Here is a 26299-nt window from a genome sequence, read left to right on the forward strand (position 1 = left end):
TCGGCCTCCCAAAGTGCTGGGATTACAGGCATGAGCTACTGCACCTGGCCAAAAAATATTTTTTTTTTTTTCCCCAGAGTTTCACTCTTGTTGCCCATGCTGGAGTCCAATGGCTTGATCTCAGCTCACTGCAACTTCCATCTCCCAGGTTCAAGCGATTCTCCTGCCTCAGTCTCCCGAGTGGCTGGGATTACAGGCATGCACCACCACGCCTGGCTAATTTTGTATTTTTAGTAGAGACGGGGTTTCTCCATGTTGGTCAAGCTGGTCTCAAACTCCTGACCTCAGGTGATCCACCTGCCTTGGCCTCCCAAAGTGCTGGGATTACAGGCATAAGGCACCCTGCCTGGCATAAATTTTTTTTTAAAGTTAACTGGGCATGGTGGTGCACTCTTCTGGTCTCAGCTACTCAGGAGGCTGAGACAGGAGGATCACTTGAGCTAGGAGATGGAGGCTCCAATGAGCTGTGATCATGCCACTGCATTCCAGCCTGACCGACAGTGAGACCCTGACTCAAAAAACAAAAACAAGGCCAGGCGTAGTGGCTCATGCCTGTAATCCCAGCACGGAGAGGCTGAGGTGGGCGGACCATGAGATCGGGAGTTCAAGACCAGCCTGGTTAATATGGCAAAACCGTCACTATTAAAAATACAAAAAAAAAAAAAAAAAAAAAAAACAAAAAAAAACAACTAGCCAGGTGTGGTGGTGCGTGCCTGTAGTCCCAGCTACCCGGGAGGCTGAGGCAGGAGAATCGCTTGAACCCAGGAGGCGGAGGTTGCAGTGAGCCAATATTGCGCCACACCACTCCAGTCTGGGCAATAGAGGGAGACTCCGTCTCAAAAAAAACCCCAAAACACAAAAAACAAACAAAAAAACCTCACCACCACCAACAGAACCCAAAACCAAATAGCCAATAAACACAAAAAGGTGGTCTACTTCCCTGATCATCACAGAAATGCCAATAAATAAATAAAGCAAATTCTGAGTAGTTGCTAAAAACAGCCTAGCAGTAGATGACTGCAGTAAGTTGGTGGTGATGAGATGTAAAGGAATGTGGGTTGAATGTCAATTTTTGAAGTCAGGAGCGTTTTAATTCATGTTTCTTAGGTTTCACCATTGTAAGACTTGGTATTTTTGGCTAAGCGCGGTGGCTCACGCCTGTAATCCCAGCACTTTGGGAGGCCAAGGCAGGCGGATCATGAGATCAGGAGATAGAGACCACCCTGGCGAAAACGGTGAAACGCCGTCTCTACTAAAAATACAAAAAAATTAGCCAGGCGTGGTGGCGGGCACCTGTAGTCCCAGCTTCTAGGGAGGCTGAGGCAGGAGAATGGCATGAACCCGGGAGGTGGCGGAGCTTGCAGTGAGTGGCGATCGCGCCACTGCACTCCAGCCTGGGCGACAGAGCGAGACTCCGTCTCAAAAAAAAAAAAAAAAAAATTTAACATTAGCCGGGCATGGTGGTATGTGCCTTCAGTCTCAGCTACTCCAAAAGCTGAAGTGGGAGGATCACTTGAGCCTGGGAGGTCAAGGCTGCAGTGAGCTGTGTCACACCACTGCATTCCAGCCGGGGCAACAGAGCGAGACCTAATCTCAAAAATGAATACAATTGTGTATCTAGACTAGTAAGAAATTAGGCTCATTTTGATTATGGTTCATAAATAGTAACTGAGTATGGTAAAAGGATTATGATGACTAGGTACAAATTAAAAATCTCAATCATTTTACCTTCGCTCCCCAAAGGTTTTCTTTAAAACAAACAAAAAAATTTAAAAATAACACATAACTTTAAAAAAATGAGAGGTGAAAGCTACATGAATGACACTGCATCTGATTTTATACTCACAGTCTAATCCAAACTGAAGTTCCCAATGAACTTTTCCCAGTCTCCCTATTTGATTTCCTAAATAAAGGAATTTAGTAAATAATGAGAACAGGGAACTAAAAGGTAAAATTCACCTTTAAAACAGTAATTTATCAACTTTTAAACTAAGAGTGAGAAAGCTACCACAGACTGACTTTTATGTAATAATAAAAAGTTTAACATCACTCATTGTCATGTTTTTAAAAATGAATGAAATATTACTTATCAAAACTATATACAAAAAGTATCTGCACTAAGAGTTGCCAGCTTAATAATGGGAAATCTCTTATAAGGCTGCTTAAAGCTTCATGTTTTTTACTAAAAATGGTAGACTGTGAGAATGTGTAAAGTCAATTTTTGAACTATTAGTACTTTTTTTTTTTTTTGAGACCAGGTTTCACTGTTGCCCAGGCTGGAGTGCAGTGTCATGATCTTGGTTCACTGCAGCCTCAACCTCCCAGGCTCAAGTGATCCTCTCCCCTCAGCCTCCCAAGTAGCTGGGACTGCAGGCACCCACCACCACACCTGGCTAATTTTCATATTTTTTGTAGGGACAGGGTCTTGCCACATTGCCCAGGCTAGTCTTGAACTCCTGGGCTCAAGTGATCCTCTCACCTCGGCTGGGATTACAGCCGTGCAACAAAGCAGCTTGGCCCTATTAGTACATTTTAATCAGAGATTAGACTATGTTACATTTTAAATTTCAGTTTAAAAAAATGATTCACACATGTTATACACAAGGACAATTTTAATCCTGCATTTTCCTGTAGTAACATCCACTGCTGGCTATCTATGGATTGAAACTGCATTTGCTAAGAACTGTGAACATGAAGAAACTTTACATGAAGTCACATGTTGATACAGGCACACAGACATCTTTCAGCACCAACAGACTACATACGTAATACATACCAGATAGTCTCGATGGATAGATTAGTTTCACCGGTAATTCTATTTAGTAAAATCCACAGTTAATGCAGAATTCCATTTTTTAATTTTACATCTTTATTACACATTTTTCTAATACTTTATTTTTTAAAAAACACTCATTCAAGATTGTAATTTGCATGGCAATAAACAAGGGTTCCATGGGTTCTAAGTTTAAGTGTCCACAGCAATTTAAAACACCCCAAGTCCTCTTTCCAATTTGCAGCACCTGACTTAAAGTTTAAATTCATCTAATGCATCATTAAAACTGTCATTTTCTCTTGTGAGAAGACATGTTTCAATTGCTATTTCCAGGACTATATATTGAGGATGGGTGTACAGTATTTTTAATGGTTAGCAGAATTTTACTCACATAATTTATAGCCAGAATAAGAGCCTCTAGCCTCTCCGAACGGCCTTCCACTCAGAACAATGATGATGATAAATGTCTAAAATGTTTCTGGGGTACTCCACTTGACATTACCAAACATGTTTCCAAATAATCTTAGAAAATATGATTCTTTAAACATATGCATAATATTCTACCACACAATGCACCATCACTTCTTTAACCATTTTCCAATTGTTCATTTATAACATTTGCAATTTTTCATTATAAATAATATTGTGATGAATACTTTCATCTGTAAGTTTTATGCAAGGCTGATTATTTCTTCTGTCTTCTAATGTCAAAGAAGTGGCTTACTGGTTCAAACAGTGCACATACATGGTTTAAGGCTTTTAGTATACTTTACCAAATAATCTCCAGAATAGCTCGAACAACTCCTACCAACAGTATGTTATTGTGCCCATAGGGTGGACTTCCCAACAACAAAGCAAATTCAACTTCAACCACAAATCTATTAGATTCTCACCCATCTCAAAACTATCACATCAAAGAAGCAAGGAGACATATTACTGGTGAGGAAGCCAAATCCAAATTCTTTTAAAAAAATCACTCAGCTTTAGATCAGTAAAACAACAAAAATGCTCCCCACAAAAAGTCTACTGGGTTTTTCAAAAAATAAAGTTAAAAAGAGAGAAAGAGAAACTCAGGCTAGGCATGGTGGCTCACGTCTGTAATACCAGCACTTTGGGAGGCCGAGGTGGGCCAATCACGAGGGCAGGAGTTCGAGACCAGCCTGGCCAACATGGTGAAACCCTGTCTCTACTAAAACTACAAAAATTAGTTGGGCGTGATGGCGGGCACCTGTAATCCCACCTACTCGGGAGGCTGAGGCAGTAGAATCACTTGAACCCGGGAGGCGGAGGTTGCAGTGACCCGAGATCACACCACTGCATTCCAGCCCAGGCAACAGTGCGAGACTCTGTCTTTAAAAAAAAAAAAAAGAGACAGAGAAAGAGAAAGTCAGTACCAAATGACCAAAATTTTTTGACTAAATTCTATTCATGCATGAGCATGACAGTCTCCCGTTTATTTGACTTTGGCAATAAAAAAACAAGCAGCCTTGTACAGAACAGTGAAAATGCCAAGGACGAGGGCAGTCTACAGTTTTACTGTAGAATAAATATATATATATATATTTTTTAAAAGGCCTCTCTCCCTTTGGCCATATCAACTTCTCAGTTCAGGCCATTAAATATAGACGAATTTTCAAATTCACTTCTTTACTTCTCCAAGATCTTCGATGCTGTCATCATCTACCTATAAAACACAAATAATTATATCTCGTGAGTTGTGCTTGCAATTAAGAAAAAATGGAAGCAATTTGCTTTAAAAACTTACTTCTAGCGATGTATGTGTTCCATGTACTCACCTCTGGCCATTTTTCCTGAATGACGTCAATTATGTCATCTGTAAAGTCTCCCTGAATGATAATTTCATCCTCCCCTGTTACTGAGGCACCACAGGAGAATTTTTGAGCAAAAAATCTTTGTGCTTCTTTAAGATCAATTTCTATTTTTTTAAAAAAAGAGCAAGAACTGTAATTGGAATTGTGCAAAGATGTTTTTCCATTCTGAAATTTAATCTACATTTTAAATTCATAAAACAGATTGTTAATGGGTTTTATATTCCTTTCAGAACAATACAAACTACCACAGAGATCTTAACAATGCAGTTTACACTTTCAAGGTCAAATAAAGGCTCAATATATAAAAACAGAATCATCTATACTACCCCTAACTCATGTAAGACCAAAATAAATCCAGGGACACTTTATTTATTTTATTTTTGAGATGGAGTCCTTGCTGTCACCCCGGCTAGAGTGCAGTGGCGCAAAATCTCGGCTCACTGCATGCTCCGTCTCCCAGGTTCACGTCATTCTCCTGCCTCAGCCTCCCCAGCAGCTGGGACAAGAGGCGCACGCTGCCACGCCCAGCTAACTTTTTTGTATTTTTAGTAGAGACAGGGTTTCACTGTGTTAGCCAGGATGGTCTCAATCTCCTGACCTCGTGATCCGCCAGCCTCCGCCTCCCAAAGTGCTGGGATTACACGCATGAGCCACTGCGCCCGGCGCTTTTTTTTTTTTTTGAGATGGAGTCTTGCTCTGTTGCCCAGACTGGAGTGCAGTGGCTCGATCTTGGCTCACTGCAACATCCGTCTCCCGGATTCAAGCGATTCTCCTGACTCAGCCTCCTGAACAGCTGGGATTACAGGCATGTGCCACCATGCCTGGCTAATTTTTGTATTTTTAGTAGAGACGGGGTTTCACCAAGTTGGCCAGGCTGGTCTCAAACTCCTGACCTCAGGTGATCCACCCATGTCAGCCTCCCAAACTGCTGGAATTATAACAAGCATGAGCCATCACGCCCAGCCTCTTTTTTCTTTTTAAGGCTGGTCAAGTGAAGCAGTGGGAGTAAAGAAGGAAGAAAGAAATCTGTAAGTGGTTGTGATCATTTAGTTGTAAACACCATCGTACTCAGACCGGACTATTGATTGTTTTTCAATCTGTGTTGTCTTACAGAGGGATCATGGTTTAGATTTTCACCCAGTTTCACTACTCATTCAAGGCTTCCAGGAACTGAGGGGTTCTAAAGTAGGATGTTCTGCCACCTTTCTCACCCTCTGCTGTCATTCCCAGAGGGGATGAGCCATTTTGCAACCTTCTGCCACCATGCCTGCAGAGGACAGAGGAGCAGCACTGGCTGGTTTCAAACAAAATCCTCCCCAGCCCTCCTCATCCACATAAAATGTGCCCAAGCAGGAATTCCAGAAAGTAAAAAGTACCCTCTATAGAAGATTTTTGACATTTCTCTAAAATTTGATTTTGAAGGTGTAATTAGAAATGCAAAATTTATCTTCTTAGCAAAAAACAGACCTGTGAAGTTTTCATGGTATGTGAGAGAGAGATAGAGGGAGACAGAGAGAGAAAATAGTTCACACATTTTAAATATACTTAACCCTGAACTCACCAAAAGTTGCAAGGCCACACACTCTTGTCACATATTTCTTCTTTGCTCTGGGAATTTTGGCTATAGTAACCTTTTGTGGTACGGTCTTCTTTTTCTGTTTTATTTGACCCCTTCCACCTTTATTTATTAAGAAAGAGCTTAGCATTAGTTGTTTTGTTTTTGACATAATAAGAGAATACTGTCTTTAAATTTATTAATTTTCAAAAGGTTTAACTTTCTTTTTCTCTAATACAAAATTACTAAACACATCCAGGTATTCATTCAATAAACACGTATTAAGTACCTACTATGTGCCCAGCACTGGGCTAAGGGCTGAGGATACAAAGATGAACAGACCATAGCCCCTGCCCTCCAGGGACTCACAGTCTAATGAAGAGAGTAAAAAAAAAATTACAGCAACCTGATATATACAATAATAGGATCCATGAATAAGACTTTATGATAGCTTTGCAGAGCAACAAGTTAGTCTGCTTCCAGAGGACACAGAAAGTTTCCGAGAGGAAGTAACATCTAGGTGGAGTTTTGAAGAATAAGGAAAGGTCCAGGTAAAAGCAAAAAGGTTGGAGAGGCATAAGAAAGGACATTCCAGGGAAAGGGAACAAGTACAGAGATAAGAAAAGGCATTATATTTGGGAACTTCACTTGATTGAAGGATGCTTATGAATATGTAGCACATGAAGTCAGAAAAGCAAAAGATTACATACATAGCAGCCACTGGATCTGTGTTTCGGTGGATCTGTGAAGAGTAAGACTGATAGAAAGGCCCCTACAGAGGTTCCTGCATTAGCTCAGGCAAAAAATGGGAAGTAAAGCAGTGCCAACAGTAATAGCCACTAGGCCACAGGCAGGAGAGGAGGGAGGAGAAAGAACAGAAGCTCGAACTGAGTGAAGGGAGAGAGAGAAAGTAAGATGGTTCTCAGGGCTCTGGTTTAGATGACTGAATAAATTGTATGGTCACTAACCAAAACGGAGAAGAAGAAAAGAATCAATTTGGGACTCGAGACTCAGCAAGCTTAATTTCCAAAGTGCAGTGTTTGAGGTGCTTCTGGGATCAAGCACACTTCTAGGCTAGAGACACAGGCCAGATTCAGAGATACAGATTTGGGAATTTTAAGTGTATAGTGGGCAGCGGAAGTTAGGAATGTGATAGAATCATCCAACAAGAACATGCAGAATGAGAAGTGGGCCTAGGACAGAATCCTGAAAAACACTGACTTTTAAAGGACAGAAGGAACAGAAGTCCACACAGAAGACTAAGAAGGAGTGATAGGAGAGCTAGGAAGGAACAGAAACTAAGGAGTGACAATGTTTCAGCAAAGAGTGAGTGCGTATGTGCTTATTATTTAGCAATGACTAAGCCACTGCTGACCCTTACCGGAAGAGCTGCAGTGGTCAGGAAGTCAGGTTAGGATGGACTGAGGAGTGAAGAGTGAACCACAGAACAGAACGGGGGATAGTGAGTCTGGCCTTAGTAAAGAAATCTGGCTAAGGAAAGGAGAGGGATAAGGCAAAGAAAGGCATGAGCTTTGGGGAGAGTTTTTTTTTTTTTTTTAAGACACAAAGTCCTGAAAATATTTGTAAGTGAGTTTCAGTCATAGGGAGAATAATGAATGAAAACCAAACAGGTAGGTACAGGATCCACAGCATCAGGAGTTGGTCTGAGAAGAAGGAGTGAGTCAAGCATATGCAACAGCTGTAAAACAAAGTTTTCAACTGAGCTATCAGAAGTAATAAGAATATAACATCTTTTATATAAATGTCCTCACTCTACTTAAATAGAATACACAGGAATTTTAGCTGTCTGTTTTTTACATACAAACAGGGCAAATAAGCATGTTTTCCTAGGTCCAATTTACTGACAAAGTCCAAATCATACCACATCCAACCATGATCTTGAGACTATTAGTATGTGCCCCTCTGTATGATATACATGGGGAACTATAGTAACAGGTACATGGTATTAACACCGGGAACCTCCTCCTTTTTGTAAGAGATGAGGTCTCACTATGTTGCCCAGGATAGAGTGCATGGCTATTTGGAGGAACGATCATTACACACTACAGCCTTGAACTCTTGGGCTTAAGTGATCCTCCTGCCTCAGCTCCCTAAGAAGCTGGGACTATAGGCACCCACCATTGCGCCTAGCTTTGGGAACCCTTTTAATTACTTACATCTTCTATCGTAGTGACGGTATGACTGTACAAATCAAGATATGAATTTAGGTCTTACCTCTCTTCTGTTTTTTCTTTTCCTCTTCTTCCCCTGCTGTTCCTTGACCCTCACTAATTCCAGCTTCTTGTTTGGGTGAATTTTCTAGATATAAAAATGAAATACAAAAGCATGAACATCATCTCACACTGTTAAAAAAAAGAAATCACCTTTGAGCAACCTCATATACAAATAAGGCATCTTACCAACAGCTAAGCATGACATTTGTAAAGCAATGGATTACACTGCTAGATTCCTATTCAAGTCTAGTTCTAAAGTCATTATGGTAAGTGTATGGTAACAGAAGAGAAAACCCAGTCTTTCGATATGTGAGGGCTAAAATTTTTAGCCACAAGAAGGGAGCACAAAACACTTGGGCTCTGCAGGAGTGCTCTAGCATCTAAACTTACTAATTTTGTTACCATCTGGAGAACAGCTCCTCACCCGCTCAGACATGATCCTATCCCAGTAAGGTCCTGTTCAGGGCCAACCATGTAGACTGAATATAAAACCAGACTTGAGGGTTTTTATTCAACCACTGACAGTGATGAAGTAGCTACCAGCCAAAAGGGACTTATCAAGTTAGGGATTTGTGTGTCAGAGAAATCACCTGAAAGTCAAGGAGCAATGAGTGGGGCAGCACTGGGTGTCTCTGGGCAGGCCTGTTCCCAGACCAGGCTTTCTCTTCTTCCTGCTACTGCCTTCATTTTTACCAATCTTGCAAGAGAAGCCATCAATATGAGCAAACTGAGGAATTCTGTTCCTCCACAGTCTTCCCACCTCCGGCAATGGCAACTCTATTTTTTTTTTTTTTTTTTTTTGAGACGGAGTCTCGCTCTGTCGCCCAGGCTGGAGAGCCGTGGCCGGATCTCAGCTCACTGCAAGCTCCGCCTCCCAGGTTCACGCCATTCTCCCGCCTCAGCCTCCCAAAGTAGCTGGGACTACAGACGCCCACCACCATGGCCAGCTAATTTTTTGTATTTTTAGTAGCGACAGGGTTTCACCATGTTAGCCAGGATGGTCTTGATCTCCTGACCTTGTGATCCACCCACCTCGGCCTCCCAAAATGCTGGGATTACACGCGTGAACCACCATGCCCGGCCAGCAACTCCATTTTTCTAGTTGCTTAAACCAAAACCCTAGATGTCCCTTTTATTCACACTACGCCCAACAAATCAGAAAATCCTGTCAGTTCTACCTTCAAAATATACTCCTATCTGACCACTTTTCACCACCTCACCACTACCATTCTGACCTCAGTCATCACAACAGCCTCCTGTCTGCTCTTCCCCTGCTTTTCTGCCTATGACCCTCTTTTGACATTTTTGTTTGTTTTTTTGAGACAGGGTCTCGCTCTGTTGCTCAGGCTGGGGTGCCTCAATCTGCTGGGATCAAGTAATCCTCCTGCCTCAGCCTCTCGAGTAGCTGAGGCTATAGGCTCATGTGCCACCATGCCCAGATAATTTTGCGTTTTTTGTAGAGACAGGGCTTTACCATGTTGCTCAGGCTGGTCTCGAACTCCTGGACTCAAACGATTCACCTGCCTCAGCCTCCCAAAGTGCTGCAATTATAGGTGTGAGCCACCACTCCCGGCCTCTTTGGTTTATTCTTAGCAGAGCAGCCTAAGTGATACTGCTGAAACAAGTCAGACCTTATCACTCTTCTGTTTAAACTCCTCCAAGAGCTCCTCATCTAACTAAGAGCAAAAGCCAAAATGGCCCACACTGCCCAACCCGGTGTGGTCTACTCTTACTTCGTATCAAACTCTTCTCCGGTCCTTCAATAAGCTCCAGACACAAAGGCTTACTTGTTGTTTCCTGAATATACTAGCAGAGCTTCTGCTCAGGGCCTCTCCTCAGGCTGTGTCCTCCGCCTAGGAATGTTCTGCCAGATACCCAAATGACTCATTCCCTCAGTTCCCAAAAAATCAACTGCCACCTTTTCAGCAAAATCTTCCCTGGGTACTACCTCATATTTCAAATTCCTTCCCACCAATTCTCATCTCCCCGTTTCCTGCTTATTACTGTCTATATACTATATGTTTTGCTTATTTAATCTGTCTCCCTTTCTAGAATGTAATTGCCACAAGAGTAGGAAATCTTTTTATTTACTGGCTTATCCTCAGAATCTGAAACAGTGTGTAGCACATAGTATGCTTACAATAAAATCAATATATATTTGCCCCTAAATCATTTACTTTTTTTAATTTTGTTTTTTTGAGACAGAGTTTTGCTCTTGTTGCCCAGGCTGGAGTGCAATGGTGCCATCTTGGCTCACTGCAACCTCTGCCTCCTGGGTTCCAGCAATTCTTCTGCCTCAGCCTCCCGAGTAGCTGGGATTACAGGCATGCACCACCATGCTGGGCTAATTTTGCACTTTTAGTGGAAATAGGGTTTCTCCATGTTGATCAGGCTGGTCTTGAACTCCCGACCTCAGGTGATCCGCCCACCTCAGCCTCCCAAAGTGCTGGGATTACAGGCGTGAGGCACTGTGCCCACCCAATCACTTACTTTTTGTTTGTTTGCTTGAGAAGGAGTCTCACTCTGTCGCCCAGGCTGGGCTGGAGTGCAGTGGCACGATCTTGGCTCACTGCAAGCTCCACCTCCTGGATTCACACCATTCTCCTGCCTCAGCCTCCCGAGTAGCTGGGACTACAGGCGCCCACCACCACGCCTGGCTAATTTTTTTTTTTTTTTTTGGTATTTTTAGTAGAGGCGGCGTTTCACCGTGTTAGCCAAGATGATCTCCATCTCCTGACCTTGTTATCCACCTGCTTCAGCCTCCCAAAGTGCTGGGATTATAGATGTGAGCCACTGCACTCGGCCCATTTACTTTTTTTATATAAGAAAGTTGATATTCAGACCTATCCTATCTCAGAGAGAACTTAAACAGCTAACAGAGATAAATGTTAATTCTGTAATATCCTACTAAAGGAGGACTTTCGTATCTTTAGAATAATGCCATACATGCATTTGTCTCAGGTACAGAAATTTAATGCAAGAAAAAAAATTTTCATACCTACAGTAAGTTTTGCAAATTCATTTGGAAAATTCTTCTCTAACCATTGTCTACATTTAGCAACATCAGGCATATATTCACAGTACTAGGAGAAAAAAAAAGAACTGAGTCACAACAAAACATTTTCAGTCAAACAATATGTTGTAATTAAAAATCACTCCCTATGCTTGTTAATACAAAGAATAAAACAAACCACTCCCATCTGACTTCTTATCCACAGGAAATCTGTATTCAACCAGAATATGTCCCGTAAGAAATTAGATATTAAGAAGGATTAGGTACCTCTCCACGGAATCAGTTTATTTCTTCTCCCTCTATTTCTTGCTTTGAGCACATAAGTGCCTCATTTTCATGACTTGCTCACAGAGCCTGACTTAGAAAGTCTTACACACAATTTATTTGCTCTTTCTTTCCTCTGCTCATTCGTGTAGATTTTGGCATTAAGGTTACTCTTATTTTATGAGCTGACTATTCATAAATCCTATGCAAAAATCCAAAATGCACAGCCATGTACAAAAGATGCACATGTATGATTTAAGGTCTAAATTTAGAAAATAATTTATAAGACCATAAAATTATTCTAAACCAAAGTTCTCTAGAAAAGGTTAAAGCTTTACTATCAAATAATCAAAAATGAAAAATAAAAAAAAGTTCTCAAGGTAGCTTTAAAACCAAGAATAACTTCAAATACATAAGGTAAAAAATAAATAAATAAATAAAGGACTCACCTCTGTTGGTAATGAACAGACTGAGGAAATAAAAAGAAAAAAGATTTGAAATGTTAAACCTATATGTACACACACACGCAGGGCTTATCCTTAACTTTTATACTTGAGAAAATGCTTCATTTTTACATTTTTCCTGTAAGTTTTCTATACCACTTTTCAAATGCCACTCTTCAGTGAGGTAAAAGGCACATGGTTATGAGACTTTGGAGGTAAAAGGCACATGATTATGAGATGATACTATCTTGATTTTTTCATCTAAAGAGTGTCTCCGTCAGCTGATGGAGCATCAAAGTATGCTATTTTGTATATAATGAGGTCTTACCATAATCATTTCAGTGAGTCAAAAATTAAGCTAAGACAAGAACAATTCCCCCATACAACAGGGTTTGAAGGAAACTGGTTATTTCTTTTCTTTTGAGACATGGTCTCGCTCTGCTGCCCAGCCTGGGGTGCAGTGGTGCAATCATGGCTCACTGCAGCCTCCACCCCTCTGGGGGCTCAAACGATCCTCCCACCTCAGCCTCCCGACTAAATGGGTCTATAGACACACACTACCATGCCCAGCTAAGTTTTTGTAAAGACAAGGTTTTACCATGTTGCCCAGGCTGGTCTCAAACTTCTGGGCTTAAGCGATCCACCTACCTTAGCTTCCCAAAGTGCTGGGATCACAGGCGTGAAGCACTGTTCCCAGCCTGGTTATTTCTTCTGATAGTTTACCAAAACAGCCACCATTTTTTATTTATACTGACAAATTTATAAACTTTAGCTGCATTTTTACTACCATCTTTTTGCAATACATTTTTCTTTTTTTTTTTTTTTGAGACAGAGTCTTGTTCTTTCTGCCAGGCTGGAGTGCAGTGGCACGATCTTGGCTCACCGCAACTTCTGTCTCCCAGGCTCAAGAAATTCTCCTGCCTCAGCCTCCCGAGTAGCTGGGATTACAAGCATGTGCCACCACGCCCAGCTAATTTTTGTATTTTTAGTAGAGATGGGGTTTCACCATGTTGGCCAGACTGGTCTCAAACTCCTGACCTCAGGTGATCCACCTGCCTCAGCCTCCCAAAGTGCTGGGATTACAGGTGTGAGGCACCATGCTCAGCCTATTTTTTTAGAGTCAGGGTCTTACTCTCACTCTGTCATCCAGGCTGGAGTGTAGTGGTGTGCCCATGGCTCACTACAGCCTCGAACTCCTCAGCTCAAGTAATCCTCCCGCTTCAGCTTCCCAAGTAGCTGGGACTACAGGTGTGAGCCACTATGTACAGCTAAGTTTTTTATTTTTGTAGAGACAGGATCTTGCTATGTTGCCAAAGCTTTTTCATATTATGCTACACAAGATCACGAAAGTGTAAAGCTAGAAGGAATCTTGGTTCAATCCTATCATTCAGTGTTACAGCCTGTACAGGCTAATAAGGGACTAGAAGAACTGAAAAAGCTTCCCAATTTTAACTGTAATTCTAATACTGCGTCAACTGTTTATTTTATTTTTAAGGTTTAGAATGGAATAGTTCAGTGTGTCCAATATCCTGAGATTTTTGAGGGAGAGAAAGGTGGTACAAGGGAGAGAAAGGTGGTACACCATGTAATCACAGCAATTACCACACACTGGGCACCTAGTATGTGCCAAATGCTTTACTATGCCTTGCATCCATTATTATGTTTACTTGTCGCAACTTTGTAAGACAAGAAGTACCATATCTATATTCTGATGATGAAAATGAGGCTTAGTGTACGTAACCACTTGCATCTGTATAATAGGATTTGAATCTGCCTGTTTCTGATGCTCATGCGATTAAGCACTAACTTAGATTACACAAAGTAAACAAGCAACTTAGTGGCACCAGACAGCTGAAAATGATCTCCCTTCACCTTACCCTACTAACATTCTACCATGCTACCACACAATCACTATTTTATAGATGGGGCACTAAAAGAGTTAAATAGCTCATTCAATGACAAAGGTGGTATGTGGCAGAAGAAAACTGGAATCCAGCGGTTTTGTCCAGTCGAGTCTATTATAGTTTAGGGTTCTTTCTACCAAAGATCTCCCTGGTTAGCCACAGCCCCATATTCCTCACAGTTCAAGTTCAAATACTAGGCATAGTTGTTCAGCCACACTTTCAGGATACAACTATATAATTATTGGCTAAATACCATTACAGTAAATACTAAAGCTACAAATTTTGTATACAATTTCAAATAATATTTAGTTCAGAAAAAATAAATAAATTGGGTTCTTGCTCTGTTGCCCAGGCTGGAGTGCAGTGGTACCATCTCAGCTGGCTGCAACCTCTACCTCCTAGGTTCAAGTGATTCTCGTAGCTCACCCTCCCGAGTAGCTGGGATTACAGGTGTGTGTCACTACACCCAGCTAATTTTTGTATTTTTAGTAGAGACAGGGTTTTACCATGTTGGCCAGGCTGGTCTTGAACTCCTGGCCTCAAGTGATCTGCCCACCTTGGCCTCAGCCTCCCAAGTGCTGTGATTACAGGTGTGAGCCAACACACCTGGCCCGGTTCAGCAAAATTCGAATGCAATAAAAATTGGGGCAGCTCCTTTAAGTTCTTTAAAAAAGTCAATTTCTCTCTACAGATCACTTACTTATTTGGAAAGGGAAAACCTTTTCAATGCAAACATCTAGCCATCACCTTCAAACTTAGCATCACTAATAGTGAAACATCAAACATTATGAGCTTTTGATGCAATGCAACATGACGAACAAAACATCAAGAAGGTTCCACGGAACCTTCTTGCCAAAATCTGTTTAACTTTAATCTAATTAAGCCTCTAGGCCAGGTGTGGTGGCTCACATCCATAATCCCAGCACTTTGGGAGGCCGAGGTGGGTGAATTACTTGAGGTCAGGAGTTAAAGACCAGCCTGGCCAACATGGTGAAATCCCATCTCTACTAAAAATACAAATATTAGCCGGGTGTGGTGGTCCACACCTGTAGTCCCAGGTACTGGGAAGGCTGAGGCAGGAGAATTGCTTGATCCTGGGAGGTAGAGGCTGCAGTGAGCTGAGACTGTGCCACTGCACTCCAGCCTGGGCAACAGCGAGAGACTTCGTCTCAGAAAAAAAAAAAAAAAAATTAAGCCTCTAGACTCCACTTCATCTCAAAAAAAAAAAAAAAAAAAAAAAAAAAAAAAAATTAAGCCTCTAGACTCCAGCCTTTTTTTTTTTTTTTTTTTTTTTTTTTTGAGACAGAGTCTCGCTTAGTCGCCCAGACTGGAGTGCAGTGGCGCGATCTCGGCTCACTGCAAGCTCCGCCTCCCGGGTTCACGCCATTCTCCTGCCTCAGCCTCCCGAGTAGCTGGGACTACAGGCGCCCGCCGCCTCGCCCGGCTAATTTTTTGCATTTTTAGTAGAGACGGGGTTTCACGGTGTTAGCCAGGATGGTCTCGATCTCCTGACCTTGTGATCCGCCCGCCTCGGCCTCCCAAAGTGCTGGGATTACAGGCGTGAGCCACCGCGCCCGGCCTTTTTTTTTTTTTTTTTGTTAAAGAGACAAGAGTCTCGCTTTGTCACCCAGGCAGTAGTGCAGTGATGTGATCATTAACTCATGAAGCCTTGAACTCCTGGGCTTAAGTGTTCACCCCACTACAGCCTCCGAGTAGCTGGAACTGCTGGAACTACAGGCGTTTGCAACACCTGGCTAATTTATTTAAGTTTTTGTGGAGGCAGGGTCTCACTATGTTGCCCAAGCTGGTCTCGAACTCCTGAGCTCAAATGATCTGCCAGCCTTGGCCTCCCAAAGTGTTGGAATAAGAGGTGTGAGTCACTGTGCCTGGCCAAATGAGCAAAGTTACCACCACATGGAATGGGACTAATCCACAGCCAGGTACCTCTTGATAAAATGCACTGAAGTTAACAGCAGTTCTGTGATGGTCTTGGCAGAAGATCATAAACTAAATCTAGTCTTAAGAATACATCAAGGCCGGGCGCGGTGGCTCAAGCCTGTAATCCCAGCACTTTGGGAGGCCGAGACGGGCGGATCACAAGGTCAGGAGATCGAGACCAGCCTGGCTAATACGGTGAAACCCCGTCTCTACTAAAAAATACAAAAAACTAGCCGGGTGAGGTGGCGGGCGCCTGTAGTCCCAGCTACTCGGGAGGCTGAGGCAGGAGAATGGCGTAGACCCGGGAGGCGGAGCTTGCAGTGAGCTGAGATGCGGCCACCGCACTCCAGCCTGGGCGACAGAGCGAGACTCCGTCTCAAAAAAAAAAAAAAAAAAAAAGAATACATCAGAGCGGCCGGGTGTGGTGGCTCACGCCTGTAATCCCAACGCTTTGGGAGGCTGAGGAGGGTGGATCACGAGGTCAGGAGTTTGAGACCAGCCTGGCCAAGATGGTGAAATCCCATCTCTACAAAAAAATACAAAAATTAGCCAGGCACGGTGGCAGGCGCCTGTAATCCCAGCTGAGTCGGGAGGCTGAGGCAGGAAAATCGCTTGAACCGGGGACACGGAGGTTGCAGTGAGCCGAGATCATGCCATTGCATTCTAGTCTGGGCAACAGAGCAAGACTCCGTCTCAAAAACAAACAAACAAAAAAATGCCTTTCTATAACAGAGAATGAATAGCCACAATCAAATAATTTCCTGAAAGTCAGTATTTTCAATTACAAATTTCACTGTCAACAGTCACCAAAATCACTAACTTTGCACACAGTGTCACTAAGCCTCAATCATCTCATACTTTAAAGTCTTCTAAATTTGGGGAGGAGGGTGGAAAAAATAAAAATAAAGTCTCTTAAACTTGATTTCTGTGGCCAGTTTCAACCCATTTCAGGTACTTCCTCCTTCCTTCCAAACAGTTATTATCCAAAAAGATATAACCAATCACATCACTTCCCAGATTAAGAACTTTTCAAACATCTTATCGTACTTCTCCAGACTCAACTCCTACCACCCCATGGTCCAACAATGAACTTCTATCCATGCCATTCTTTTCAGCAAACACCTACTCATCCTTCAAGATTCTGCAAAATTTCCTTGAAGCTGATGTTATAATGGCTTGTCTTAGATTTTAATCCCGGCCCCACCACTTATACAATTGAGAAACTTATCATCAATAAAACCATAATATTTCAGTTTTGAAGATTAAATATACAAACATAAAATCCACTCAATACTTTAAGTTTCCCTTTTTTCAGTTCTCCCAAGTAGAACTACTGGTTGGTTCTTTATTCTCACTGAAGTCTGATCAGCCCTCTAGTATACAATTAGTACATTATAACTCACCTGTTAAAATGTTTGTCTTCCCAGTTAAGCTAAGTTTCCAGGAGATAATTATGTCTTACTTCTGTACATGGAGCACAAAGCTTGCCACAGAGCAGATGCTTAAAACGTGTTTCCTAAATGAATTCAAGCTGCTCTCTGAAACCCCAGACTTTAGCTGAGAGCAAATTCTCCAATTTGCACCCTTCTTTTTGCAAAAGGGTAAAGGGAGGGAAGGGGAAGGAATGATAAGAAAAATGCCTATGTCACTATCGCTTCTACTTTTCTCTTTAATCAGTTAGGTATTCTATTGGAAGGTTTTCCCTCTTCTCTAAGCACTCCAACAATACGAAATGTCTGCCAAAACCACATCCAGTTTATTTCTCCCCTCTCCCTTGTCCTCAAATGTGATTAACTGCTTTATACTGTTGATCCTACCATCATAATTTATTTTTCGACCTCTCTTCCTCACTTATGCCACTCGTTTAAATGCTCATTAATTTTGTCTAAAGTTTTATTATAGCCTGGCTAATAAGCCTGCCTCCTTCAACTGTTATCTTGCTGCCAGATTCATCTTCATGTAACTTCACTGCTCCAAAATTTTCAATGGCTTAAAATTATCTACAAATCAAGTGCCCCAGAACTTGACCCCAAACCACATTGCCGTAATTTCTGGCTGCCCTTCTTCATGAATTCCATATTACAACCAAACTGTAACACTCGAAACTCCCTCTACACTACTCACTATTAAATACTTTCCTACCTCCACACCTCTGCCCGGCAAGTCCAACCTTCAGCCCTTCTGTCTTGCCTGAATGCAACCTTTCCTTCAAATCCCCATTTGGCTGTGGTTGCCTCTATGAAGTCTCCCCCTAATTTCCTACAAATCTCTCCCCTCCTTAAGGATTAGTCCTTAATCTTTACTTCTTCTCTCTTTTTTTTTTTTTTCTGAGACGGAGTTTTGCTCTCAAAGGCTGAGTGCAGTGGCACGATCTTAGCTCATTGCAACCTCCGCCTCCCAGGTTTAAGCGATTCTCCTGCCTCAGCCTCCCGAGTAGCTGGGATTACAGGTGCCTGCCACCACGCCCAGCTAATTTTTGTATTTTTAGTAGAGACAGGGTTTCACCATATTGGCCGGGCTGGTCTTGAACTCCTGACCTCAGGTGATCCACCCACCTTGGCCTCCCAAAGTCCTGGGATTACCGGTGTGAGCCACCGTGCCCGGCCTATTTCTTGTCTCTTTCTTTCAGCATTCATCATCTTCCCTGTGTAAGTTATGTGTAGACAGATAGAGCCTCTGCCAATTTACATGCCTCCACAGAACTTAGCCGAGGACCTTATACATCAGAGATACTAAGTAAAAATTGTTCATAGTCTTTGTAAATTGTTGGTTATGATGTGGACTCTATTAACAATGTCATCATACTTTCTTACCAAGCTGGCTAACAAAATCCACTCCTTTTACAAAAAGGTAATGTTAGAAAGAAACTAAAAGGTACAGTCTATTCCTATCTCTACTACTGGTTTCTTCAATTAAGCATAAGAAGTTTTTACATTAAGTGGAAGTCTGTATTGTTCTGGAGAGAGTCGACAAGGTAGAAAGGCACCTTTCGGTAGCTTCCACTTTAGTCCTAGTTCACTGACCCTTTGAGGTCACAGGGAATAGATATTATTCTTTACTCACATACGTTTCCAAATTTAAAGTGGTGTTTCACAGGTAATCATCATATAAAAATGTAACAGAAACCTATATTCTGAGCATCTTGCTAAAATAAATGTGATCAGTTTTCCTCACATCTTCAGTTTTTGTGTTTTTTTTTTTAGACAGGGTCTAGCACTGTTGCCCGGGCTGGAGTACAATGGCGTGATCTCGGCTCGCTGCAACCTTTGCCTCCCCGGTTCAAGTGATTCTCCTGCCTCAGCCTCCCAAGAAGCTGGGATTACAGGTGCCTGCCACCATGCCTGGCTAATTTTTTTATTTTTAGTAGAGACGGGGTTTCACTATGTTGGCCAGGTTGGTCTTGAACTCCTGACCTCATGATCTGCCTGCCTCAGCCTCCCTTGTAACCTGGGATTACAAGTATGAGCCACCGCACCCAGCCCCTTGGTTTTAATTCATAATTACAGAAAACTAAAACAAGATTTCTAGAGACTGACATTTTCACCGAGCTTTCAAACTTCTCACCAACTAAGCAATTCTCTATGTGGTAAAATCCACCCAGCTCACCTCGCTCCAGGTACACCCCAAGAATCTTTCTGACTTTTCCCTCTTTTTCCCTTAGAAAAGCTCATATACTGTCTCTCTCTGCTGCCAAATGCAGCATACTTGGATTCTTCTGTTTGGAGAAACTCAAATACACTGTATTGTAAGTCAGCCTATTATCTATCTCCAAATCTAATCTTTCTCAAAGTCATCATTTTTAGTGGTGTTCTGGTTTTTCAACTTTCTCAGTTGCGAAACATGGAATTCACCTAAATTTTTTTCTTTTTTCACCATTAAACTGTTTATCTTTTCTTTAATTAACCCTCTTTATTTACTTTTATACCGCTTACACTCTCAACAAGGCACTTATTTACCTCAAACCTACATTTCTGAAAGTGGCCTTCAAATTTGTGGGTTCTATTTCCTCCAAATAATGCAGCATATTAATCTCTTGTCACTTTATTTTCCTGCTCAAAAAACTATTAGGGGCTGGGCACAGTGGCTCACACCTGTAATCCCAGCACTTTGGGAGGCCGAGGTGGGCGGATTACAAGGTCAGAAGATTGAGACCATCCTGGCTAACATGGTGTAACCCGTCTCTACTAAAAATACAAACAAATTAGCCAGGAGTGGTGGTGGGCGCCTGTAGTCCCAGCTACTCAGGAGGCTGAGGCAGGAGAATGGCATGAACCCGGTAGGCAGAGCTTGCAGTGAGCCAAGATCGCGCCACTGCACTCGAGCCTAGGCGACAGAACGAGACTCCATCTCAAAAAACAAACAAACAAACAAACAAAAAACCCAATTAGGTTGGTGCAAAAGTAATTGCAGTTTTTGCCGTTACTTTTAATGGCAAAAACTGCAATTACTTTTGCATCAACCTAAGTCCCTCATAGATGATGGAGACTATAGCAATAATCTGAACTTCTCTAAGCTAGTATTCTCTAGAATACTCTGAACTTCTCATCTGACTTTCAGGGATAATAACATATAACATTTGCCGAGAACTTACCATGTGCCAAACATTGTTACTCATTTTCCTTGTGTTACTTCACTTACTCAAGCACCCTCTGACGTAGTCTCTACTATTATGCCCCATTTCATGGATGAGTGAATTGGCCAAGGTCACAATGTCAGTAAAAGGCAGAGCCAGGATTTAAACTGAGGTAGACTTCAGCGTCTGAGGTCTCAACCCTGAAGACAAATGACTTCATCCTACCTATCCTGGTTTCTCACTATACTCCAATCCAGCATTCTGCTACCATCTGCCCTTTCTTCTGTCTCTCCTGAAGATACTATAATAAAATTTGCTACTATATTGTTTTTATTAATCCCTTCCTTGCAAGTTCTACCCATCACCTAAGGCTTAACTCAAACCCTACTTCCTTGAAAACTTCTCTACTTCCCTCTGAACAAAGACCTCCCTCTTTCCTGAATGTCTAATTCATTGTTATAGTCAATATCATTTAATATTCCCTCAATGTTTCTCATTAACTAGACCGTAAACTCCTTAATGAAAAAGTATCCTTTTCCCCATCCTACTGCCTATATACCAATACAAAGTAGAGAAGGAAATGAAAAGAATAAACCTTTTGCCGGGCGCGGTGGCTCACACCTGTAATCCCAGCACTTTGGGAGGCTGAGGTGGACAGATCACCAGAGGTCAGGAGTTCGAGACCAGCCTGACCAACATGAGAAACCCCGTCTCTACTAAAAATACAAAATTAGCCGGGCGTGGTGGCACATGCCTGTAATTCCAGCTACTCCAGAGGCTGAGACAGGAGAATCGCTTGAACCTGGGAGGCAAGAGATTGCAGTGAGCCGAGATCACGCCATTGCACTCCAACCTGGGCAACAAGAGTGAAACTTCATCTCAAAAAAAAAAAAAAAAAAAAACAAAAAAAAACAAAAAAAAAAACACCCTTCTCCAAAAGATTAGGGGCCTCCTGTCAACATAAATTATCGGTGGGTTGGTCTGAATAGTGTAATACTATAAAAGCTACTTTAGGAATGACATAAGCAATTTAACAGCATGGTCTTCATATACTGTATTTCATCAATTCTAACGTATTTTTAAAATTTTTATAGGGCTACATCTTCTAATTATGTCATGTCCATCTAACTGGTATCACTTTTTCTTAGTGGAACCTAAAACAATAGTGTACCTTATAAAATATGGACTCCTAAATTTGATGAAAGAGTACAATAGCTCTCTACTACATCTGCCACACAAAGGTGAAGAAACCAAACTAGTATACTTTTCTAATATAGTAATAGCATTTCATGAACTAAATTCTCATGTTAGTTGCTGTACCTGGAACTTTATACGAATCATCTGACTTAAGACGTAATCATTATCTTCATTTTACAGACCTTAGAAAAGGACCCTGGGAAAGTTACTTGAATAGAGAAATCAAGTAACCTGCCTGGGGTCACAAACCCGGTAAGTGCTGGAGTCAAAATGCAAGCCCTGGTCTGTAACTCCAAACGCAAATAATATAACCAAGTAAGACCAATATTGTAACCTAACTCAACAAGCCCTACAAAAAGTTTCACCGCCTACTCTCTTGCTGAGGTACTGTGTGCTAAGTTTATTTCACTATCGAAGATACTCAATAAATAATGAATTGTTAGAATTTTTTAACTCAATGACATCATTTCTCCTTCTACGGTACTTAAATGTCAGATGAGGTCTCTACTGTAGTCACAGAATGTAAGGTCCATGTGAACAAGGATCTTTTGACTTATTCACTATTCAAGCCGCAGCACCTAAAACATCACTAGGCACACAGTAAGTTCTGAGAAATATTTACTGAAAAAATATTTACTTGCCCTTTTACTGTCCTGTATCTTCAAATTTTTCTGAAAGTTTCCAAGATGCGAATACATACAGCATTTACAATTCACAAATATTTCTATATTGAAAATGAAGAAAAACACTTGAAAGTGAAAAAGATCTTGATTAAACCTAATGCATATATCATGATTCAAACCAAGAAGACTTTCCTGTCCTACCACCCAACACTCCAACCTCACCTTCTCTCACTCCTTAATGGGCACCCTCCCTATACGATACACCATACAAACTCAAAGCTGCTCGCTTCTTCACAGCCATCAGCCATCAAGTTTTTTCTTTTTTTTTTTTTTTGAGATTGAGTCTCGCTCCGTCATTCAGGCTGGAGTGCAGTGGTGCAATCTCCACTCACTGCAAGCTCCGCCTCCCGGGTTCACGCTATTCTCCTGCCTCAGCCTCCCGAGTAGCTGGGACTACAGGCGCCCGCCACCGCGCCCGACTAATTTTTGTATTTTTAGTAGAGACCGGGTTTCACCGTGTTAGCCAGGATGGTTTCGATCTCCTGACCTCGTAATCCACCCGTCTCGGCCTCCCAAAGTGCTGGGATTACAGGCGTGAGCCACCACGCCCGGCCACCATCAAGCTTTTTCTACATAGTCGTTCGCTTTGTCTGGGACGCCCTTCCCCACCTTCTCATCCAGTTCTTGCCATCCTTAACTCAGGATCTTCCAAGAAGCCCTCCTTTGATAGCTAGACTAGCGTACACCTTGAGGACCTGCAGGCTGAAATAACCTAGCTGCACATCTCTATTCCAAACGGACTGTAAGCTTCTTCAGTCAGAGTAGCCAGACACAAATCACTCAGATTGGGAAGCTGTTAATTCATGCCTCCTCCTCCCCAGCACTCCTCTCCCCCAGCACAAATTCACCAAATGAAAAAGATGGGGGAAAAAACTTAGTACCACCAAATGTCAAACTATTATTATAATGCATAAAAATATAGTGAGTAAAAGTCATTCTGTGGCTACCAACACTTGCCTCCACAATAAAGGACTCGAAGTGGGTAATCGGCATCTAACTTGGCACTGTTCCTTGAGTCTCCTTTGCAATCAGCCCCGCTGGATTCCGAAATGTCAGCAGCCATTTCACAAACCTGTAAGCAAGGAAAATAACACACCCTCACTATTTTAGAATGAAGACCCCAGAAGAACAGCATTCCTCTCAACAGAAATCCCCCCAACCCGAAGCTGTTTCAATTTTGTTGTTGAGTGGGGGACACAAGCTGCATTCGATTCATAAAATATAAGCAATCCCAGGCACAAGATCTCCTTGGTCCACAGACCTACAGGGAAGGAAGCAGCAAATGGACCATGAAGGATGGGGCAGAGGAACTCACTAGTAAAAAAGAGGAAGCAATAGGGAAGGAAAGATGGGGTGAGTACCCTAGGCAGACACGGAGCAAAAAGGTCTAAGGGTGGTCTGGGAGGGATGCAAACTGCACTAAGAGAGAAGGGCTACAAAGGTGCCGAATGCAGAGGCTGGAAATGCCAAGGAACGAGGGGTGGGTCATCAGAGGAGTCCGGGGTGCACGGTGTGGGGGCAGCTAAACGCCACGGGAAGGGCCTGGGGACTCTAAAAAGGGCATGGGAGGGGGCGGGGTGACCAGAGCCTAAGGAGGATGTGAACAGAAAACGAGGACAGAATGTAAGAGCACTGAGGGGACAAGGGCGACCAGGTCTGAGGCGAAGGAGCAACCCCGGGGACGCCAGAAGGGGCCCTTGTGGGCGGGGGTGTGGAGACGCCCGGCCCGGCCCCCTTCCGCCAGGCAGCATCTCAGCTTCCCCCACACTCTCTACGAGCTTCTGGGGAGCGGGAGAAGCACTTGGTGTCGTTACCCAGGCGGTCGCACAGGCCCCGCCGGCTCCGCTCCCGCCGCTATCGCCAGCTGAACCGACACATGCAACTCGCCTCCCCGACCACGGCCGCCCGAAAGCCAGTCCGCCAGCAGCGCTCCCGCGAGACAATGAGCCTTTATCGCGAGACTCCGACCGCCGCTGGGCGGATGTCGCGAGAAGCCGGAAGACGGGGGCGGAGAAAAATTGGGGATCATGCGCCTTGCGCTCCAGGGCGGGGGCGTGGCCAAGCGGGCAAGAGGCGGGCCGCCGGTAGGCGGTGCTAGTCACCCGTTGGAGAGGATGAATCCTCGAGACGGGTGCGCCGAGGAGAGCGCGACTTGGAACGGCAGAGAGTGCACGTGAGTCAGAAATGACTCCCTATTAATGGGCCGGAGGATCATCGCCCCAGTGTCTGCGGTGTACCCTGGAGTTCTGACTAACCTCCAACTACTGCATAAATCACTCCTGTGCGGGGAGATTGCAGCCGGATAGAGCTTTTGGTTGCATTTTAACACCATACACTAAATTAAAGGAATGTTTTCTCCCTCCCTCACTTCCTTCCTCCCTTCCACCCTCCCTTCCTTCTTTCCTTCCTCTCTTCCTTTCTCTCTGCGGGATAGAGCGTGTGGTTGCATTTTAACACCATACACTAAATTAAAGGAATTCTTTCTTTCCTCCTTTTCTCTCTCTCTTTCTTTTCTTTCTCTTTCTTCTTTTTCTTTCTTTCTGTCTCTGTCTCTCTCTCTCTCTTCCCCTTCCCTCCCTCCTTTTCTTCCTTCTTTCCTTACTTCCTCCCTCCCTCCCTTCCTTTCTTCATCCTTTATGTGTTGACAGCGTCTCACTGTCACCTAGGCTGGATGGAGTGCAGTTGCACAAACACGGCTCACTGCAGCCTCGACCTTCCAAGTAGTTGGAACCACAAGCTATTCTCCTGCCTCAGCCTCCTGAGTAGTTGGGATTACAGGCATGCGCCACCATGCCCGGCTAATTTTGTATTTTTAGTAGAGACGGGTTTCTGCATGTTGATCAGGCTGGTCTCAATCTCCCGACTTTGGGTGATCCGCCAGCCTCGACCTCCCAAGTGATCGGATTACAGGCATGAGCCACCGCACCCAGCCCAGGGGAAACTCTTGAAAAGATAATATCAATGCTATCTGTGTGTCTTTCATTGCCCACAGTCTCACTTCCTAACAATAATTTTTTATCACCTTTGTGTTTACCTATCCTTATAGGTGTTCTAAATTGGAGTTAATCTACCCTATCTCAGACTTTCTCAGGAGGCTGAAGCCTGGTAGACTTAACCACGTACCTTGTGTCTCGTTTCATCTTGAGAAAATCCCTTCCTATTCAGCCTGAGTCCCGTTTGTGAAATGGGAATAACACTGCAATATCGGGAGAACCCACTCCCGATGTTTAACGTGGGTTCTTTTCTATTTCCTAAGTTTCTCGGCTGGGTAGGGAAAGAGCACGAGAGAGAGAAATTTAAAGGTGGGTGTCCGGGGGAGACATCACATGTCTCGCAGGATCTGTGATGTTCCCCGAGCCATAAAACCAGCAAGTTTTTATTAGCGATTTTTAAAAGGGGAGGGAGTGCACGAATAGGGTGTGGGTCACAGAGATCACATACTTCACAAGGTAATAAAATATCACAAAGCAAATGGAGGCAGGGAGAGATCACAGGACCACCAGATGAGGTGAAATTAAAATTGCTAATGAAGTTTCGGCAGGCATTGTCATTGATAACATCTTATCAGGAAACAGGGTTTGAGAGCAGATAACCTGTCTGACCAAAATTTATTAGGCAGGAATTTTCTCATCCTAATAAGCCTGGGAGCGCTACAGGAGACGGGGCATATTTCATCCCTTCAGCTTCGACCATAAAAGACCATAAAAGCCCGCTTTGAGAGGGCCATTCATAGGCCTACCCTCAGGGCGCATTCTCTTTCTCAGGGATGTTCCTTGCTGAGAAAAAGAATTCAGTGATATTTCTCCTATTTGCTTATGAAAGAGGAGGAATGTAGCTCTGTTCTGTCCAGCTCACCGGCGGCCAGTTCAAAGTTACCTCTCTTGTTCCCT

The 26299-nt window shown here is 43.0% G+C and overlaps 1 protein-coding gene across 2 annotated transcripts; it reads right to left on the minus strand.

Moving 5' to 3' along the window:
* Window positions 1-2793: 2793 nt before the first annotated feature.
* LOC105494266 (density regulated re-initiation and release factor) lies at window positions 2794-24350 on the minus strand. Of its 2 annotated transcripts, XM_011762562.3 has the most exons (8): window positions 24224-24350; window positions 23367-23481; window positions 12121-12140; window positions 11393-11477; window positions 8396-8479; window positions 6167-6283; window positions 4570-4709; window positions 2794-4457 (listed from the first exon to the last, which is right to left on the minus strand). In XM_011762562.3, exons 2-8 carry the CDS (start codon window positions 23470-23472, stop codon window positions 4413-4415), a joined length of 597 nt encoding a protein of 198 aa, XP_011760864.1. In that variant the 5' UTR covers window positions 23473-23481; window positions 24224-24350; the 3' UTR covers window positions 2794-4412. The 2 variants fall into 2 exon arrangements, with proteins under 2 accessions (XP_011760864.1, XP_011760861.1); XM_011762559.3 differs by lacking the exons at window positions 11393-11477; window positions 12121-12140.
* Between the last annotated feature and the right edge of the window lie 1949 nt (window positions 24351-26299).

This window comes from Macaca nemestrina, chromosome 10 (assembly GCF_043159975.1).
Source record: "Macaca nemestrina isolate mMacNem1 chromosome 10, mMacNem.hap1, whole genome shotgun sequence".
Taxonomy (NCBI): Eukaryota; Metazoa; Chordata; class Mammalia; order Primates; family Cercopithecidae; genus Macaca; species Macaca nemestrina.